The sequence below is a fragment of the Musca vetustissima genome, unplaced genomic scaffold (assembly GCF_032173495.1).
Source record: "Musca vetustissima isolate MV318-11 ecotype Yass unplaced genomic scaffold, APGP_CSIRO_Mvet_v1 utg23084, whole genome shotgun sequence".
Classification (NCBI taxonomy): Eukaryota; Metazoa; Arthropoda; class Insecta; order Diptera; family Muscidae; genus Musca; species Musca vetustissima.
Genome location: NW_026883647.1, coordinates 382,906 through 405,785, shown reverse-complemented (window position 1 = coordinate 405,785; position 22,880 = coordinate 382,906). Strand labels below are relative to the sequence as shown.

The 22,880-nt window shown below is 34.0% G+C and overlaps 1 protein-coding gene across 1 annotated transcript in view; it reads left to right on the top strand.

Moving 5' to 3' along the window:
* The first annotated feature begins 782 nt into the window (after positions 1–782).
* LOC133330573 (uncharacterized) overlaps positions 783–22,880 on the top strand; it is an 84,950-nt gene continuing 62,852 nt past the window's right edge. The window contains exon 1 of the mRNA XM_061539011.1: positions 783–2,344. Coding sequence (XP_061394995.1) covers positions 841–2,344 — 1,504 coding nt within the window. The 5' untranslated portion in view covers positions 783–840. The remainder of the gene's footprint in view (positions 2,345–22,880) is intronic.

Below are 22,880 nucleotides of genomic sequence, written 5' to 3'. Positions count from 1 at the left end.
GGTAAAGACCATCAGGGCAATTATGTTAAAATTAACAAATAACAACATTGCGGAATAATAGGAACTCTTAATTACAATCTTCTAAGGATATTAATTATCTTATATATAATATTGACTGAAAGGATATCTATAGGTCTACTAGTGATAGAAAAACTTCTTGGATAAATATAATAACTTAGACGGAATCCCTGTAAATAAAATACCTTAGGCATATATCTATATCACCAGAACTTATATAGGTTGTTAAGGTTTTACGGGACCTTATTATGTATGCATAGGTCTTCTATACCCCAGTGACCTCTTACAATGCTCCTATAGACATACAGCCTTCTAAAAGTCATTTATATTTTATAAGTAGATAATAATAAACAGGTCAGGGATTTTTTTCCGACTTTCTATAAGATTACATTCTGCTATTCTAAAAGAAAAACTTTCGTATTTCTATAAGACCTTTCAGCTTTCTCAGACCTTTTGATTTTCTAAGACCTGGTTTCTAGTTGACGACATTCTGGTCTTCCATTAGACGATCATTTGGACTGTTATAAAAAGTCACTCTAGTTCATGTGATTTTCTATAAGACCTTATGGTTTTCCATAAGATGATCTCATGGTCTTCTGTAAGAACATCTTTTGGCTTTCTATTAGAATACCTTTTGGTGTTCTATAAGAATAACTTTCCATCCTATTGATTTTTTTTGAATATCAAAAACATTTTATATACCTCTTTTTACCCATAACTAACCTAATTCCTCTTATCTATTCTTTTCTTTGCAGACATCTCTTGTGCCACAAACACGTAATTTTCTAAGTAACTCCCCTCATCATCATTGCTGCCCTCAAAATGGAGAAACCAATGCAACCGGTTGGTAAAGTTTCGCAAATTGCGAATCTATTCCAACGCAAACCAATTGAAATACAACCAGTCGAACAGTTGAGTGCTGCCGCCGCCGCAGCAGCTGCAGCAGCAGCGGCCGCCGCTGCCGCCAACCCCACGGGTACACCCGCCACTGTTGTACGCACAGAATCACATTCGGCGCGATTTAATAACGCTCGAGCCCTATTCGAAAAGTTGGGCGTCGAAAGCAATTCCAATCTGAGTGTCAAACGTTCGGGTTCGCGTGAAGACAACCTTTGCGGTGATATCAATCATTCGGATCGTTCGTCGTCGCGTTCCTCTGATCGTTCGATTTCACCACCCAAACGACGTTCTCCCTTCCCGTCCGGTTGTCAGGTGGCTGCTTCAATGGCCAATAATAACAGCAACAGTCAATTGAATGGCGGCATTGTACCGCCTTTGGCAAATTCCAAATTCATAATGGAACCAAGTCCAAAGTTTCAACACAATATATCACGTTTGAAATCCGAGGATAACATAACGTCATCATCATCCGGTCCCTCGGGTATGGGCAGTGTTAGTGCAATTTTGTCCGGTTCATCAGGTGGTGTCGACAAACCCGAGAAGCCAGAACGTAAATTCAATTCCCGAGAATTAATCGAAAAACAAAAGAAATGGACATCACATTTTACCAAAACCAAGACCACACGATCTCATGGTGATCTCAATCGTTGCGATATCATACGCACTGGGCCGGGCACCGTGCTCATACCCAGTTCGGTGATACAAATGAAAGATGCAACATCGCCGCCTTTGAATAATCACAAAATAATGCCACAAAATAATCAAATCTCGGAAACCCGATCCCCCATATTGGCCAGTTTGGCTTCGCATCAAGACAAACCACCCAGTCCTCCGATACGACATTCGGTGCAACCGCCCGAGATAAAACCACGTAGTAGCAACAAAATTGGCAGCCCCGTAAAATCGCCACCTCTACCACCCATACCAGCTGTCAAACCGAAAAATGTTAGCCCCGTTAAATTCAATCCCGAAAGGGTTCGATCACCTACCAAAGTCTCGGAACCACCACCGCCACCACCAGCTAAATCAGCTGCAGCGGCTGCTGCCCAGCAGCGTTCGATTGATGAACAAAATGGCATTGCCCCGATACCACCAGAAAAACCTCGCAAAAAATCCATAGATCTCGTGGAAACGGAGGAACGCATTACCCCCTCATCGCCAACCATACAGGCACCAGGTTATGTTCATGCCGCCAAACGAGGTTCTATTGATAGTGCCGGCAATAGTGCATCAATTGCCAGTGTCAATGGCCTATTGAGTGGTAGCAGTAATTCGGCTGCTTCACCGGGAGCCAGTGCATCGTCGGGACCATCGTCGCCGGTACACACCGAAGATGAGAAACAGGAAAATGAATCGACCGAAAAATCGGAAATGCAACAACAGTATTATCACAGTATGCCGCGTAGACGAAGGAGCGAAAATGAAGGTGAGTGAAGGGAAAAATCGGTACCGTAAAGCTGAAGGGGTGCTCAAATAACAATAAGTAGAGAATATAAAACTAAACGGACTTATTATGTGCTATAAAGAGATAAAAATTATCTATAATGTCTAGAACAAGTTTTCTATAGATTATGCCTATGAGGCTAATTTTTTAAAGGATTAGCAGAGCATAGATTTTTTAAAGAATATTTTCTCGAGTTTTTGCAAAGCATAGATTTTTTAAAGAATATTTTTTCAAGGCTTAGCAAGGTGTAAATTTTTAAAGAATATTTTTTCAAGGCTTAGCAAGGCGTAGATTTTATAATAAATATTTTTTCAAGTCTTAACAAGGCGTATATTTTTTAAAGAATATTTTTTCAAAGCTTAGCAAGGTGTAGATTTTTTAAAGAATATTTTTTCAAGGCTTAGCAAGGGGTAGATTTTTTAAAGAATATTTTTTCAAGGCTTAGCAAGGTGTAAATTTTTAAAGAATATTTTTTCAAGGCTTAGCAAGGCGTAGATTTTATAATAAATATTTTTTCAAGGCTTAACAAGGCGTATATTTTTTAAAGAATATTTTTTCAAAGCTTAGCAAGGTGTAGATTTTTTAAAGAATATTTTTTCAAGGCTTAGCAAGGTGTAGATTTTTTAAAGAATATTTTTTCAAGGCTTAGCAAGGCGTAGATTTTTTAAAGAATGTTCTTTCAAGGCTTAGCAAGGCGTAGATTTTTTAAAGAATATTTTTTCAAGGCTTAGCAAGGCGTAGATTTTTTAAAGAATATTTTTTCAAGGCTTAGCAAGGCGTAGATTTTTTAAAGAATATTTTTTCAAGGTTTAGCAAGGCGTAGATTTTTTAAAGAATATTTTTTCAAGGCTTAGCAAGGCGTAGATTGTTTAAAGAATATTTTTTCAAGGTTTAGCAAGGCGTAGATTTTTTAAAGAATATTTTTTCAAGGCTTAGCAAGGTGTAGATTGTTTAAAGAATATTTTTTCAAGGCTTAGCAAGGCGTAGATTTTTTAAAGAATATTTTTTCAAGGCTTAGCAAGGTGTAGATTTTTTAAAGAATATTTTTTCAAGGCTAGGAATTATTTTCGAAGGGTCTTCAATTCTTGGAATGTCATCAATGTTAAGATCTCCAGAGCCAACAAGGCTTGGGTCATGAATAAATTTCGATGGTCAGTAAACGTTGCAATACCAACCGATATACTTTCATATATTTGTTTACATTTTAATTGTCATATGTATATATCAATGTTATGTATGTACAAAAGGAAAAAAATGGAAAACAAATGCCGGCACAACAGAATACTCCCTTACATCGAGAGCTTTTCTCTATGAAGTGCCTCATTTTGTACAGACATGCGCTGTGTTGTCCACACTCATCACACAAGAAAGCTTTTTACATCTGTGTATTTGTTGTGTATTGCACAATGTGGCAACATTATAACTTAATCAATTATGGAAATGTATATTTTGTGTTGTTGAGCATTGACAACAGATGTCGTTAGTAGTAGACGATTGTTATATGGGAAAGAATGAACAGGAAGGCCTATACAAATTAAATATATATACTAAAAAAAGAGCCAATGACTGACTGACTTAACGATTCATCAACATCCAGACGAAACGGATGAAGCTGGAATCTTGAAAATTTGTGTGAGGGTCACTCTTGGTCCAAAAGTGACAGATAAACCTGGTTTTTTGGGAAATTCGTATTAGAGCGGTACAAAAAGTTCTAATTGTTGTACCATTTGTATTTGGCGAACCTGTACAGTTAGAAGTCCTAAATTTGAAATGAGTGTCACAGATGGAGTATATAATTAATAAAAAAGTATGCGAAAAATACTAAAAAGCACTAAATTTCGTACAATTTCGTAGCATGTGAGTGGATAGAGCTAAAAACATGAAATTTGGAATGCAATTTAAGGTTGAGAAGTAGGTAAGAAGATTGTTTTGAAACCGTATACTCATGTGTACGAAAATCACTATATGGTACATATTTGGTACAAATTTAATTTGGAGATACAAATGTAGGTGGAATCCTGAAATTTGAAATTTACATTACCGCCAGAGTGAAGGATTGGGATACCTATGTAGTTTTGCAATTTGGATTTGGGAGAACCCATACAGCTGGGATATTAAAATTTAGATTTTGGGTGTAGGATTAATAGATGGGGGGGTAGAATTGAGTTATGTAGGAAGTTTTGGAAATTCCTACTAAAGTGAACTAAATTTGGTACAATTTAAATTTTGGGTGAACCGATGTGTGGAAGTTTTGGAAATTTGTACTAAATGTTATCAAATATGAATTCGATCAACCGATTGAACTGGAATCTTAATATTGAGATCACTGTTGGTGCGTAGGATTGGACTTTGTAGAAAGTTTTGGAAATTCGTACTAATGTGTGCTAAGTTTGGTTCGACTTAAATTTTTGGTGAACCAGTAGAGCTGGAATTCTGAAGTTAGAGTCAATATTGTGGGTGTAGGGTTGGGGTATGTAGAACGTTTTGGAAATTTGTACTAATGTGTACAAAATGGTACCAAATGTGTGCCAACCGATAGAGCTGAAACACTAAAATTTGGAAATATGATTACTGTTGGGGTGTAGTATTGGCGTAAGGATGTAGTTTTGGAAAAACTTACTTATGGGTGCTAAATTGTACATAATTTGAATTTTGGGAGAGCTGATATAGCTGTAGACAATTTTGGAAATTCCTACTATTGTGTACTAAATGGTACCAAATTTGGATTTGGGTGAACCGATAGATCTGGGATCCTGAAATTTGAATGTAGGATCACTATTGGCGTGCAGGATTGAGCTATGTAGAAGGTTTTGGAAGTTCGTACTAATGTGTACTAAATGGTACCAAATTTGGATTAATGTGAAACGATAAGGTGGAATATTGACATTTGGAGTTAGGATCACTGTAGGGGTATTGGATTGGAGTATGTAGTCATTTTTGGAAATGTTTACTAATTTGTTCTAAATGACATTAAATTTGGTACAATTTGGATTTAGAGTGAACCGATAGAGCTTGATAAGATTTCCATTCCAATTTGATAAAAATTTTAATTTAGGTGAATCGATAGAGCTGGAATCCTGAGATTTGGAATTAAGAATGGGAGTGTACTAATGATTTTTAAAGTAGATAATTATTACATGAGTACAAAGGACAAAAAATGATACACAATTTAGTATAGAGCTAGATTTCTGTTGGGGTCAGAAATTGTGTGTAGAATTGAGATATGGATGTACTTTTGGACATACTAAAATTTTAATTATGACCGGTATTGGTTTTTAAATAATTCTCATATTCGGTATCGAAGTAGGGAGCATATGTTAATATATATGTAATTATGTGAGTCAAGGTAATAATTTATTAAATGTTATTTCGAATAAAATTAAAAATTAGTGTAAAGTTTGATTGAATCTCATCTTGTTTAATTGAAGTCCGGTTCCATAAATAAAGAAAATGCATCCAGAACGAAATGTTGTACAATTTTATAAACGTGGCATCTAGAGCGACTAGAAAAAGAAAAAACAAAGGAAAATATTCCTTAAAAAAAAAATAGGTTTTGGACTTCAGCATAAGCGGAAATTTCTACATTCTATTGTTGTACTACTGAACAATTTTGGAATACGTAGACCTCTGTGAATATTTATGTATAGCTCCCACATCCTGTCTCTGTCCCATTGGACAAAAATGTTATTTTGTTCGCCTTTTTCCTGACACTTTTCTGACATTTTTAGTATTTTTAAACGAAAAGTAGCTTGTTTTAACAAATAAATTGCACTTCCTTCTACAACTGCATGTCGTTTTGTATCGAATAAAACAATAACAAACAATCAATCATCAAAGTGTCTTTTTTTGATGTGGCATTTGGTCTGGACTTGGATCCACAATCTCAATTATCAAAGTGTGGCGTAAACATTGCGTACTCATAGAAATGTGGAACTCTATGCGGCAACGTGTGAATGTTGGACATTACTCTGTTATTCTTACCAGAAATATTCTTGAGGGGAGACTCTATTCTCCGTTATTATGGTTTTTCAAGAGATAAAGTTGAGAGAGTCAATTGATCTTTTATCCCATCCACTTCACACAAGATCTGATGATCTGAATTAGTAGCAAAATGTTTTTTGTACATTGTGCTCTTTCTATTTTCCACACGATTTGCTCTTTCATAAACATCTGAAATGGTGACATATAGGCCTTTTGTATAATTAAAAACTCAAAAGAGTAAACAATGCTGAAATGCCTAATTATGGGCGGTGGCCATCGTAAAATTTACTACCCTTCATCATCCATCCCCCTTCAGGCGGCGAGAATGTATAGTTTTAATTATTAATCGAATGTTATGAGACAATTTTTATTACATTGAGAAAAATTAATGTAGTATTGGAATACTTTTAATGGGAAAAATGATTTGTTCAAAAAAACTAAATAAAACGTAGGGCTTACAAATTGATTTGGCAGCTTGGAAATTTGTATTTTTAAATCTAATTAAAATTTTAGTTGAAATTAATAACATACGATTTTGAAAGACTTTTAAATATTTAAAATACCTTTAAAACATTGTTAACAAATTCACCTGCTTTCCTTCTTTTCAGGTATGTTGTCTAAAAATAATTATTGGTGAGTTATTTACTGGTGAGTTCCATACTGCCAATGGTGGAACCAAATTACTATCATAGGGGTGGAATTATATTCAACACTGCTCCTCTACGAATCTACCTTCAAAATATTAATATTCCTTTATAAAAACTCTTATATCTTCCTTGAAATTTTGGGTGAGGATCACTCACTGATGGAGCATAGGATAGTTGTACTAAAGTTTTTATTTTGGAAATTCGAACTATAAGTATCCGAAAAGTACTAAAACGTACTAAATTTGGCACAAATTTTTGTAGTAGGAATCAAAGTTAAGAATTAGGGTCGATATAAAAAGGTGGTTTTAGAAGGGTGTTCTCATGTATACGAAAAGAACTAAATTTGGTACAATCTGAATTTGGAGGAACGGATATAGCTGGTAACCTGAGTTACCATGTATACGAAAAGTACTATATGGTAATATATTTGGTACAATTTTGTTCTGGGGGAACCGATATAGCTGGAACACTGTAATCTAGAAATAAAATTACTATTGCATTGCAGAATTGAGGTATGTAGGTAGTTTTGGAAATTCGTATATATTTGTACCAAATGGTACTAAATTTTGTACATTTGAATTTTAGATGAATTTGGAGTTAGGAGTTGGAGTCTAGGATTGGGGTATGTAGGAAGTTTCGGAAATTTCTACCAATGTGTATAAAATGGTATTAAATTTGGTACAACTTGGATTTGGGGCGAGCCCGATTAGCCTGGAATCCTGAAATTGGGAAATAATATTTCTATTGGATTACATCAATAGCATTTTTAATAACAATTTTAATAGAATTTTTTACTTTTGTGTACTAAATGGTACTAAATTTGGTACAATTTGGATTTAGGGCGAACCGGTAGAGCTGGAATCCTGAAATTGTTAAATAAAATTACTGTTGGAGTATGGGTTTGGGGTATGGCGGAAATTTTTAAAAAATAGTACTTATGTGTACTATTTATGTGTACAAATTTGGTACAATGGTAAATTTTAAAATATGATTTCTTTTGACTTGTTGAAGTGAATACTTATGGAAATTTATATTAAGGGAACCCCACCCATTCTCGATTTTAATTTTTCAAGATTTTCAATGGGCTGGTAAATCAATACCAATGCTTGTTAAGGTTTGTAACTTTGCACATCTATATTTGAAGATTTAAAAGAGAAGAAAAAAAAATTTTCAAAAAATTTTTGTTATTGTTTTGTTGTTGTTTTTTGTAATTAAAGAAAAGTCCTTATTTTTGATGGCGGGCATGATAACTCCTCGCTGGAACCTCAGAATCCGAAAATTCCAATGGTGCTAGAAAGAGTACATGTCTGGCTCTCGTATGAACTATGATTATTGACTTCGCTCTAAAATTAACAAAATGGCGGGCCTTTGAAAAAATATTTTTGGGAAATCGCCAATTTTTGACCAAACACCAAGTTAAAAAATAAGGAACATCTTCACCGATTGGCTTTATCCTAGTTCATACGATTGCTATACAGTCAAAGAGAAACGTGTAAAAATTTGGAACTTGGATTATTTTTATTTTTGGAAAAAACGCGTTTAAAGTTTGAGAAGCCCTTTAGCCGTCATTGATGCTGAATAAATCGGCTATATCTTCAAGAGTTCTTGAGATTTTCACTTGAAATTTTGTAGGGACATTCTTGAATTAGTGTAGATTCGAATCACATCAAAAAAATTTTTGACCCCGTGAATGGGGGGGGGGGGGTTCCCCTTAATAGAGCTCGAATTATGAAACAGGGCATTATTTTTGGAAATAAATACAATAAGAGTATGAAAGGTAAAAAATGTCGTAATTTTTTTGCAAACCAAGATCAATTCTAAAGACGGGGTCAATCGGTCCTCGTCTTCTGGTACCTCCTCCACAGATTGTCAAAACCTTGACAATTTGTATCTACCGAATTACCCTAATATCTACCGTACCAATATCTACCGTACCAATATCTACCGAATTGTGTACCCCATTTAATTTAAACGTTATATATCGCAATACTTTTAGCAGACATAGATCAAGACCGATGTCAGATTTATCGGAAGTGTCAACATTTCGAAAAATTAAAACGAATTAAATATTCGATTCTATCCAAACTTTGCACATTGTAATATTTTTACCAAACCCAGAAAAAGTGCGAAGATAATACCCATCGTTCCACTCTTTGTGATACCTCCCTCTAAAAGTGTCAAAATTTTGAAAAGGTCGAAATTCAATTCGAAGCTTATAGTCTATCCAATTTCATCTACCCAATTTCATCATCAATTCACATCGAAATTTTTGTATCTAATCAAGATGAAGGTCGATGATGGGACCCATCGATCCAATCCTTCCGATACCACCACCACAATATGTCAACATTTTGAAACCCTGTAAATTTCATATAAATAGAATGGAATACCCGATTTGGTCAAAAAATCATAATAAGTATACTTTTACAAATGAATCCCACACACCAAAAGTCCTTAAAAAAATACTATTAAATATATCCACACTCTGAAAGTCCTTGAAAAAAACTCTTTTTAACGACCACATCGATTCTCTGGAAGTTCCTGAAAAATATATATTTTTGTCTAAATACAAATTAAATACAAAGACCTCCGGTCCTCTGACGAGCAGTGTAGCATGGCCCGAGGCACAAGGCAGGCACATGTTGAACTCTGTTTTCTTTTCGGAATTACGATCACAATTTTGCTAAATTATTTTGACTCTTGTGCGTCGCTGGCTACCCCAAGTGGTGGGGCGTCTGCCAACGCCTCGCTCAATGCGGAGAGCTTCTGGTTTAAGTGTTTTGTTATTGTTTCTAGTTGTTGTTGCTGTTCTTTTTGTTCTAAAGAGTCAGAGAAAAGTGTTTTGAATGATCATCAACATCATCGTCATCGTTAGCAGCCACCGATGTAGAATTTTGGATAGAAAAAAAATCAAAAAAAACCTCAACGGAACTGAACCAAAACGAAAAGAGCAAAAACGCCGAGAACAAATGGCCAGAGAACGAAAATCATTTTTCTTTGTTTTTATTTCTGAGGTTTTTTTTTAAAAGAGTTTTAAATTAATTTAGCCTGTCCAATGTTTCCTCGAGAGCCAACCAGGCAGCCAGTCGGACAGCCAGCCAGGCAACCACACACTGTTGCGCTGTCGTTTCGTATATTTTGTGTTGCAATATTCAGTTGTGCGGCAACGTTTGACGATTGAATTTAAAAAAAAAATTGTTCCTTTATGTTAGAACATAAAACGCGAATGCTGCGAATACTTGGAGCGAAGTAGTGAAAGAATGAAAGCAAAAACGGAACGGAACGACAACGAAGTGTAAAATTTCTTTCTTTCGTGGAAATTACAAAAAACAAAGAATCGAATTTCTTTTACAGAAATATATTAAAAACGAAAGTGTTCGGACATGTGCGTATTTTCTATGGAAATTTAATTAATATGCGATACATACATATCTGAGATTTCTTGCGAAAGAATTTCCCCGGAAAGTGAGAATATTAACGAAAGAAAAAAATCAAAAAAAAAAAAAAAAAAAAAAAAAAAATAAAACAAGAAAAAATCAAGTCGCCTATTGGAATTCGAGAAATGTAAACATAATTACAACAAATTACTAAACGATTTAATAAAGTGTAAATATATACATAAATGTATATTTATATATATAGAAAAGTGTTTGTAGACCCTGTATTAGATAAATTATAAACAACAAAAATTTAAAACAATTTGTATTCGGCATTTGTTTATCTTTGAAAAAAAACTCATAAACATTCTATTCGAATCGTTTCGATCAATGAATGGCAATTATCGTTGTCGGCGTCGTCATTCTATTGTTTGCCTTCTCGGGTTTGATTTTTCGTTCAATAGTAAAATCAATGCATTTTGTTTTTGCAACGAGACGTTTGGCGGAAGAGATATGCCTCTTACTCTTCAATTTGAAATCAATAAATTTAACTTACACGGATGACGATTTACTAATTGAGGAGTTGAGAATTTTTAGTTGATAATTTCCTGATGCAATTTTTCCGATTTGAGATGAAAAGCATTGGACGGAGGTCTTCGGAATAAAACACAGTTTTTATTATTCGCTTTATGTAAGATATATATGGTTTTCCAAAGAGTTGACCATCTTTGTAGAGTTTCCAGATGAGATTACCCTATAGACCCCATCTTACAATTTAATGTGGGGTTGGAAAATTTTTACAATTTGCAAAGTGTGTATGAAATCATACATTCCATATTCTTGATATTGGATTAACGAATTTTCAAAATGTTGACACTTTGTGGAGAAGGTACCTGAACTAGTGGCTTTAGTCAACTTCCAAATTCAACTTCATCTATGTAAGAATTATGATTGCATATTGGATGAAATTGGTTATTCCGTTCGATCTATACTAAATTTATTAGTTTTCGGGGTTTTGACTCGTTGTGGGGAAGGTATTAAAAATAGTGGACTGGTAGGGCTTATCTTCTAACATTATACAGGCACGGTTAATATATTAGGTTGGACAAAGTTTAGTTCAAATCGGATAGTCCATTCGCATGAAAATATTATTTTCAGCACAACTTTACCCATTTTGTGTTGGCGTAGCAAAATATAAAATCGGGCGAATCAGTCCCATCTTCCAACTTGAATTATGTTTGATAGAAATATTAAGATGTGCATATTTGGCATCAAATCGGACAACCCAACCCATTGTTATTCAATTCATAATTTTTCAAAATTTTGCTACATTGTGGGGGAGGTACCAAAAGCAGTGGAACGATAGGTTCCATCCTAAATTAAAATTAATTTTCTTCACAATTTGGGTATTTCGACTTCGACTTTGATTTGATAATCTCTTTGAAAAAATATTCATTAAAAAATCCACGCCTTTGAAATCTTTGAAAAAATATTCATTAAAAAATCCACGCCTTTGAAATCTTTGAAAAAATATTCATTAAAAAATCCACGCCTTTGAAATCTTTGAAAAAATATTCATTAAAAAATCCACGCCTTTGAAATCCTTGAAATATATTCTTTAAAAAATCCACGCCTTCATTAAAAAATCCACGCCCTTGAAATATATTCTTTAAAAAATCCACGCCTTTGAAATCCTTGAAATATATTCTTTAAAAAATCCACGCCTTTGAAATCCTTGAAATATATTCTTTAAAAAATCCACGCCTTTGAAATCCTTGAAATATATTCTTTAAAAAATCCACGCCTTTGAAATCCTTGAAATATATTCTTTAAAAAATCCACGCCTTTGAAATCCTTGAAATATATTCTTTAAAAAATCCACGCCTTTGAAATCCTTGAAATATATTCTTTAAAAAATCCACGCCTTTGAAATCCTTGAAATATATTCTTTAAAAAATCCACGCCTTTGAAATCCTTGAAATATATTCTTTAAAAAATCCACGCCTTTGAAATCCTTGAAATATATTCTTTAAAAAATCCACGCCTTTGAAATCCTTGAAATATATTCTTTAAAAAATCCACGCCTTTGAAATCCTTGAAATATATTCTTTAAAAAATCCACGCCTTTGAAATCCTTGAAATATATTCTTTAAAAAATCCACGCCTTTGAAATCCTTGAAATATATTCTTTAAAAAATCCACGCCTTTGAAATCCTTGAAATATATTCTTTAAAAAATCCACGCCTTTGAAATCCTTGAAATATATTCTTTAAAAAATCCACGCCTTTGAAATCCTTGAAATATATTCTTTAAAAAATCCACGCCTTTGAAATCCTTGAAATATATTCTTTAAAAAAATCCACGCCTTCGGAACCCTTGAAGTCATAGTTCTAACAAAAATCCACGCCTTTGAAATCCTTGAAATATATTCTTTAAAAAAATCCACGCCTTCGGAACCCTTGAAGTCATAGTTTTAACAAAAATCCACGCCTTTGAAATCTTTAAAAAAATATTCATTAAGAATCCACGCCTTTGGAATTCTTGAAGACATAGTTTTAAAAAAATCCTCGCCTTTGGAATCCTTGAAGACATAGTTCTAACAAAAATCCACGCCTTTGGAATCCTTGAAAATATATTCTTTGAATAATCCTCGCCATTTTAGTCCCTCAATATATATTTTTTAAATGTTGGCATTATTAGACTTTGAAAAAATATTCTTTAAAGAATTCTCACCTTTAGAGCATTTAAAAAAAATAATCCACGCCTTAGCATCCTTTGAAAAAAATTCTTTTAAGAATTCTCCTAGAGCACTTAAAAATAACTTTTAAGAAATCCTTAAGAAAATATTTTTTAAAGAATTCTCGCCTTAAGAGTCCTTGAACAAGTCTTTTCTTATAATTCGGGCAGTTTTGGTCTTTAAAAAAATTATTTACAGAAGCCTTAGGGTCCTTAAACAAATATATTTTTTAAATTCGACATTTTTAGTCTTTGAAAAAATATTCTTTAAAAACCATGTATTTTAGAATCCTGGAAAACATAGTCTTTAAAAAGCCACCTCTTTAGAGTCCTTAAAAAATAGTATGATTAAAAATTACTCTCTCTGCTTACAATATATTAATGAATTCTTGAAAAATATTCTTAAAAAACAATTAAAGCTATTTTTGAAACCAGTGAGCGGAGCAGTATAGTCGGACGGGGCCGACCATACGATACCCTACACAACTACCACGAACTCTAACTTTCTGAGGATGTTTATTCCGAGTCTGAGTAATATTTCGTGATATTTGCACCCTCTTGTCCGATTAGAGGTCAACAACACCTCTTCCTTACTTTTTTCGTATATTCAGTACAGTCCTCTAATTACTTGTCCAGATTACCTTCACGGTGGGTTGTGTTGTGATTTTCGGATTATACTCGACTCGAAAACACACAAAAATTATGTGTTCGGTCCATTTCATCCCAAAATTTTAATCTGATTATTATAGGCGTTGTTCTTGACCATAACAGGAACTTCATGAAAAATTTCAAAGCCATCAGCGCGATATTTCCCCCTCTAATGTGGTAATGGGTTACTAAATAATATCTGAATACGTATGCACCTGTAAATATTTGATTGTAACTCCCACATCTGAGTAGATACATCACTATATTTGGTATCAATTTAAAGGGCAACCACTCCTCTTGGATATGCTATCAACTCCTGGGGTCTACATCCTCCAGGAGTAAATATATATGCCATAGAATACAAATTTTGTCATTTTTCATTTTTCATTTTTCAAAAGTCAGGGTCCGTTTGACCCACTAAATATTGACCGATCTTTATCAAAACATGCATGCTTATTCTCTGGCCCGATCCCCTTCTCCATGTAAAAATTCACGATGTTCGGACCATAATTGCGGCCTCTGGAGCGACCAGAAAAACCGACAAAAATAATGTTTTTGGTCCATTTCATCCCCTAAATATTAACCGATCTTTTCCAAAAACAATAGGGGTCTTCATTGGCCAGAACCCATCCTACATGCAAAATTTCGTGAAGATTGGTCCATAACTGTGGTCTGTATCGTGTTTACAAATTATAATGGACAGACGGACGGACGGACGGACGGACACACATGTCTAGATCGACTCAGCTAGTCGAGATATGACGATCGGTATACTTAAAGGTGGGTCTAGGACCAATATTTCGCGGCGTTACAAACATTTGGGGCTGCACAAAGCTATAATACCCTGACAACATAGTTGTGTAGGGTATAAAAAAATATTTTTTTTAATAAATCCACATTATGTCCCTTAAAATGTATGATTCCATTGCAATTTTATTTAATATGGCTCTAACAACAGACCTTTCAAATTCCACTACACATTTTTAATTTGAAAATAAATATGTCATTTTCAATTCAGCTTCCTTATTACATGCTGTATCATTTCCCAAAAAAATCTTAAGAATTTAATTTTGCGTTCTAGAAAAAAATGTTATTTTTAATTTTCTTCCCATTTTTTTTTAATAAACCTCGGAAAATAAAATCTATGAGGACAACGCCGGAAAAGAATGCATAAGAGGCCTCATTCCCAGACATAACCGAATGTGATGTAATTTCAAACATGACAATGCATAATAGTACCACCATCACAACAGACGGACAGACAGAATGCCATACGGATAAATATATATTTTTGTTCGAAATGTTTGCAAGTACTTGCTACAGAAGAAGTAGAAAAATAAAAAAATCTTATATTTTTTTATTTTATTCTTCTTCTCAAAAATATGCAATAGAATTAAAAATAACATCATCTACTCCGCCGGAATAAATGGCAAATTGCAAATGTTTCTTTTTTTCTTTGCGTGTGTGTGTGCTGAGAATAAAGAGTGGAAAAACATAACCCAAAGTATTTAAACTTACAAGAATCGTGATGATGATCATGATGATGGAAGCTAATAAAAGAAATGTACAAGTATAAGAAACTATGCATTTCTTACTTGAAGGCATCGTGAAGAAAAAAAAAAAAACTATGCTGCAGTTGTGCTGTGTTGCCTGCCTATTCCATGCGCAGTATTTTCTTCAACAACAAAAAACCGCACAACAACATGATTAGCAATTGCAGCGGTTTGCTGTCTTTACTACAAATTCTATGACACCGTCTTCTTTCCTCATACCCCGATACGACACCGCCGATGAGATATGCACTTGTGCAGACAACAGTCACCATTGCATAAATTGTCATTCATTGCCGGTGTACAGTGATTCGGAGAGCAACATTGTGGTAAAGATTTATGTTTAGAGTCCTTGGAAAAATATGTTTCAAAAAAAATCCACGATCCTGAAAAAATATTTTTTTATTCTTTAAAAATCCTCGTCTTTAGAGTCATAAAAAATTATTTTATAAAAAATCAACGCCTTTAGAGTCCTTAAAAATATTAAAAAAAAAACACTCCTTTGGAGGAGCCCTAAAAAAATATTCCTTAAAACTCCACTTTTATAATAGTCCTTGAAAAAAATTTTTTTAACAAACCCATGTTTATTATAGTCCTCGAAAAATATGTTTTAAAAAATCCACGCCTTAAGAGTCCTTGAAGCAATATTCTTCAAAAAATTTTCACTTAAAATAGTTTTTGTAAAATCCACGTTTTTTATGGTCCTTGAAAATTTCTTTAAAAAATCCACGTCTTTAGAGTCCTAGAAAAAATATTCTTCAAAAAAATCCTCACCTCTTGAGTCCTTGAAAAAATATTCTTTAAAAAACACACCGTTATAGACCTTGAAACAATATTCTTAACCAGTGAGCGGAGCAATATAGTTGGGCGGGGCCGACCATATGTTACCCTACACAACTACCACGAAAAGCAAAAATTCTGTGGTTCTATATTCTGAGCCTGGGCAATATTTCGTGATATTTGCACGCTTTTTGCCGATTATAGATCAACAACTTCACTTTCTAATCCTAGCATATTTTCCAATTTTTTTTTTCTTGAAGTGAATTTTTCCGTCATAAAATATAAAATTGGTCACTTTAGTTTTTGGTCGATTTGACCTCGGAATATTGACCGATCATCATCTAAACAGCCGCTCTAAGTATTTGTTCAGATCCCCTTCACCTTGTAAAATATGGGATGTTTTGCATATAATAATTGGTTCTAGAGCGACTAGAAAATCTGACAATTTTCGGTTCGGAACTTTATGTACAATTTCAAAGCGATCAGTGCGACATTTCCGTCCTCTAATGGAGTAATAGTAATACTATGCACATAGTCGCCTTTACCTAATTACGTGTAACTCCCACATCAAAGTACATACAGCCATATAATTGGTATTAATTTGAAGGTCAACAACTCCTATTGGATATACTATCAACTACTCAGGTATATGTCCTTCAGGAGCAATTATATACGCCCCAGATTAAAAGTTTTGTAATTTTTCACACAAAAGTCTGGGTCCATTTGACCCGCTAAATATTGACCGATCTTTATCAGGCATGCTTATTCTTTGGCCCGATCCCCTTCTCCATGTAAAATTTCACGATATTCGGACCATAACTGCGGCCTCTGGAGCGACCAGAAAAACCGACAAAAATTAAGTATTTGGTCCATTTCATCCCCTAAATATTAACCGAACAATAGGGGTCTTCATTGGCCAGAACCCATCCTTCATGCAAAATTTTGTGAAGATTGGTCCATAACTGTGACCTGTATCTTGTTTACAAATTATAATGGACAGACAGACGGACGGACGGACACACTTGTCTAGATCGACTCAGCTAGTCGAGATATGACGATCGGTATACTTAAAGGTGGGTCTAGGACCAAAATTTCGCGGCGCTACAAACTCTTGGGGCTGCATAAAGCAATAATACCCTGACAACATAGTTGTGTAGGGTATAAAAACTTATCCACACTTATTATAGTCCTGAAAAACATCCTTAAAAACTACATGCTCATTATGATCCTTGAAAATATTCTTTAAAAAAGTTCGCCATATATATTTTTATTGTAATTGATATATTGATATATTTAAATAGTTTGGCTTGAGGTCAGAGGAAAATAAATAAAAATGTTTTTAATTTTTATGATTTTTGATATTTTTCTTTTTTTTTCAAAATTTATATATGCACTGACCCTCTATATTCTTTCCTTATTCTTTCGATAACATTTAAATCGAAAGTTTTCGTCTTTGGCTACACCTATATATTATGGTCCAAATCACAGTTCCGCATGTGTATTCGGAAGAATCACATGAACTCAAGTTGTACGTCAACAACAATAACAACAACAGAAGAGAGCAAGTGTATTTTTGTGCGCTCAGCAACAGATCACAAATGTAGCAATTTTTCAATGAAATTAAAAAAAAAAACAACAACAAAATACAGAATTGTTTTCCCCTAAAAAGAAAAAAAAGAAGACAAACGAAATAAAACAATTTCCTTTGATTCTCAAATAAATCAAAAATGTCTTTTTTGTTTGCGAATATTGGGGACTTGAGAAAGGTTAATACCAAATGACGAAATCAATTACCCCCGAAAAGAGTACCGATAGACATACAGACGAACGACGACACACATGTAAACAAAAATAGTTGGCAATTGTTTTTTGTTTTGTTTTTGTTTTCCAACAGAGGAAATGACAATGTTTTATTTTTTCTGGTACTCTATTGTCTTGTGTTTATAAAAATAGCATTCGAACGGAAATAGATTTTATATGTATTTTATACATTAGGGTGTAATGTATTCCATAATTCAAATGACAATTTTTTTCTAACTAATGAGTGATAGTTTTGTTTATTACTCTTCTGAAGGTAATTGCTTCCTTATATTGGTTTTGCTTGATTTCGTTACACCCTAATATATTTATAGCAAACACACACGCACACATATGTTTATTTATCTTGCCACTTTTTCAATATCATTGGTTCGCAAGTGCATTAAATCTATTTGACTTTGGATTATCGAGAAAAAAAAACAAACTCAATTGTGATTTCATCTTCATGCCTGCAAAACAAAGAATTTATCAAAATTAAAAAAAAGAAAACATAAAATAAAACCACAACACAGGAGAAATTTCCACCACATCCTATTAGTTCTCTCTTTTTTTTAATGTAAAATATGCCCAAATATGGTCAATTAGCAAAAAGAAGACCTTCATCCATACTTTTCTAAAGATAAAATATTCTTCAGCTTTTTAAAGTTCTACATAGAAATCCTTTTTGAGGATTTGTATAAACGAATGGTCTTCGGAGCATTTATAGTCAGAAGATATTTTTCACATTTTCAGATCTTTTATGGAGAAGAGACGTTCATCATGGCCTCTATGAACACAAGGCTTTTTGGTATTCTATATGCAGAACAGAAATCTTCAGCTCTCTCTCGGAAGACCTTTTCAGGTTTTTGTTCTAGGCATTTTTCCTTCTGTAGGCAGTAGGCTCTCTTAAGGTATTCTTCCTACACGCCTTCAGAGACTGAAGTCCTTAATTACAATTAATTAAAAAGACGTACTTCAAATTTTCTGTAGGCAATACGCATCCTTCAAATCTTCTGGAGACAGAAAATATTTTTCAGGTCGTCTGGCGATAGAGCATTTCATAGGTTATGTGGCCTATAGAATTGCAGTTCTATAGGCAGAAGATCTTCTTCAACTCCTGAAGACCTTCTTTAGCTCTCCTGAAGACATTTATCCTTCTTCTATAGAGAGTAGGTTCCTTTTCAGATCGTTTATATACAGAAGTCTTTCTACAGGGCCCGAAGAGACTGAAGACCTTCTTAAGGACTTTTTATAGACAAAATGTCTTCAGATCTTCTGAGGGAAGACTATCTTTCTAAGGCCTTTTAAAGAGAGGAGAACTAAATAAATAATAAACATAAGGCCTTCGTCAGGTTTTTTCCACTGAGAAGAATATATTCAGGTCTTTTATTAGCAGACTATCATTGAGTTTTCAGGAGACAGAATGTTTTTCCAGGTCTTCTAGAGACAAAATACCTTCCCCAGGACTTTTAGAGACAAATACCTTCCCCCTATCTACTACACATAGAATAGCTTCCCCTTCCTCCCTCATGTCTTCAGGTCCTCAGGTCTCTTCGAGAGACTGAATTTCTTGCTTACGTCTTCTGCGGACAAACATTATTCTTCAGGTCTCTATACGCAGAAGATCTTCTTTAGGTCTTTTATAGGCAGAATACCTTCTTCAGATCTTATTTAGAAACATTACCTTATTTGGGTCGTCTATAAACAGACAATTTTATTTAGTTATTCTATAGGCAAAAAATCTGCCTTAGGTCTTCTATAGACAGAATACTTTTTTCAGATCTTCTAGACACAAAAGACCTTCTTTTGGTTTAATATACGCCAAAGGTCTTCTTCAGATCTTCTTGAGGCAGAATAGCATCTTCTTAGAGACAGAAGACCATTTTCAGGTCTTCATGAAAAAGAAGACCTTCTTCCGTCCTTCTATAGCCTGAAAACGACCGCCTTCTGACTATATATAGAAGTCAGAAGACCAGTTTTTTTTCTCCGGATAGAAATATTTTTCCAGGTTTTCTGTATACAGAAAACCTTCTTCAGGAATTTTTTGGATCGAAGATATTCTTCAGTTCTTCTATAGACAGGGGATTTTTAACGTTTTCTATAGAAGATAATTTATTTAGGACTTTTATAGACCTTCTTCAGATCTTGTATAAGCAAAAGATCTTCCTTTTTCTTCTTCCGCTATTCTATATGCCAAAATACCTTCTTTAGGTCTTTTTGAGACAGAATAACATTTCTTAGAGACAGAGTACCATTTTCAGGTCTTCTAGAGACAGAAGGTCAATTTTTCTGTACTATGAACCAAAGACCTCCTTCAGTTTTTCTATAATCAGAGGGGACCTTATTTAGGTTTTCTATAGATAAGACCTTCTTCAAATTTTCTATAAACAAAAAACATTCTCCTCTCTAGACAGAATACCTTCTTCAGGTCTTCTATAGGAAAAATACGTTCTTTACCTCGTCTTCTATAGACAGAAGATTCTTTGGGTATTCTACCGATTAAATATCTTCTTACGGTCATCTATAGGCAGAAAACCTTCGTCAGGTATTTTAAAAACAAAATAATAGACAAACGACCCTATTCGGTTCTTCTGGTGACAGAATTGATTTATCAGCATTTCTATAAACCGAAACCTCCCTCCGGTTCAAGATATACAGAAATTTTTATTTAAATGACATAACTATTGTTCTCAGGACCAGAAGACCTTATTTAAGTCTTTCAAAGACAGAGTGTCCGTTTCAGGTCTTCTATAGTCTAAAGATCACTTTCAGTTCTATTATCGATAAATTATCGGATTTCTCTAGAAATAGTTTTTCAGGTCTTCTATAGATTATTCTGTTATTGTTTTCTTTTGTTGAAAGACATACCCCCTAAAGGTTATTAATCAATTTTTCTAAAAATAAAACAATTTTTAGAAATTCCAATTTCCACGTCAATTGACAAACATGAAGTGCAACAACCACAACAACAGAATATTGAGTGAACAAATATAATTTTTGTCGATGAACAAAAACAATATTTGTTCTTTGTGTGGCGGCGTCGGATGGATGGATGTATAACCCAGTGACATAGATTTCGCATATTTGCCATGCAATAATGTTCCATATTTTTTTTTGTTAAATAGATTCCGACAAGAACTTATGTGCGTACACCACAAACGCACACACACACACACGCAGATGTAATGCATTATAGTTTTGATGTGCACACATACCATACATATAAATACATTTTAATTGCAACCAAAATGTAACCCCGAGTCAGATCGGGCGTTAATGTGCCAAAACAACAAAAGTGTTGGGGAGAAATATTGGTTCGATTGTTTGCTCTGAACGAACCGCATCAATTTGTTGGAAAACAATCAATGAAGAATATAAATTTAGAAACTGACAGATTGCTGGCACAATGGTCGGACGGGTGGCACATTGTCATTGATCTCATTAGGAGAAATTCATGCTGCACATTGGGATAAATTTGTGATTGGCAATACATGTGAAATGGAAATGCCATACAAAAGTAAATAATATACGAACTTTATCAAATGTGTGAAACTGAAGTAGTAAATATTTTAAAAAATTTCACCCCAATGTGTGCACCATATGCCACACAAGTTCACACTTTTGACACTGAGCGATAGACATATTTATTTAATTTTTGTGAGGTTGGCCATATTGAAGGGTATTGAAATCGAAAGTGATTTTTATGATGTCATGCGGGTGGGCATTAAGTATGTCTATTTTAAATTTGTGGGAGGAGAGGGTTATCATTCACATTCAATACCCAATTGACATAAATCCATTAGAATGCGTATTAAATCAAAACATTTAAATTGTTTCCCATAATACAGATGTTAAAAATATCCAAACGAAGAGGAAAGCTATGAGAATATGTTTCAAATAACACTTTAATATCGTGAAATATTTTTTTAAATTTTTTCGTGTAACTTTAAACATTTTTAGGCATTACAGAGACATTATTGCGGAATTCTTTATAGTCCAAAATAGGTTTTATGTTAGAAAACTACATCTACTTGTTCCATATGATACTCAATGAGCGGAAAACTTTCTGTTGATTTTCTATAAACAGAAGACCTTCTTCAGATCTTCTGTAGGCCAATTACCATCTTCAGACAGAATACCTTCTTCGGTTCTTCTATAGACAGTAGACCTTCTTCAGGTGTTCTATAGAGTGAAAACCTTTTTCAAATCTAATATAGACAGAAGAGCTTTTCAGGACTTTTATAAGCCAAAGACCTTCTTCAGGTGTCACATAGACAAAAAGGCCTTCTTCAGATGTTATATAGACAGAAGACCTTCTCTAGATGTTTTATATGCAGGAGGCCATCTTTAAATGTTGTATACCTTCAATTATAGGCACCAGACCTTCTCCAGACCATTTTAAGCAAATAAACATGAATTCTCAAATAATATTCCTTCTAAAAATATCGGAATCATAGGAGTCAATTTCTAAGAATATTTTTAGGCGTTACAAAGACATTATTGCGGAATTCTCGGTAGTCCAAAATAGGTTTTATGTTAGAAAACTACTTATACTGGTTTCACATGGTACTCAATGAACGGAAAACCTGCTGATTTTCTATGAACAGAAGAACCTCTTCAGGTCCTTCATAGGCAAAATACATTCTTCAGGCAGAATACCTTTTTCAAGGCTTCTATAGACAGAATTCCTTCTTCGGTTCTTCTATAGACAGTAGACCTTCTTCAGGTGTTCTTTGGAAAGAACCCCTTCTTCAAATCTACTATAGACAGATGAGCTTCTTTGGAACTTTTATAAGCTGAAGACTTTCTTCCGGTGTCCTACAGATAGAAAACCTTCTTCAGGACTTGCAGAAGACCTTCTTCATGTCTACTATAGGCTGAAGATCTTTTACAAGTTTTCAATAGGCAGAAGACCTACTTCAGGCTTTTTTAAGGAAATAACATATTCTTCTAAAAATGTAGTAATGTATTCAGGCATTATAAAACGATAAGTCCAAAAAAA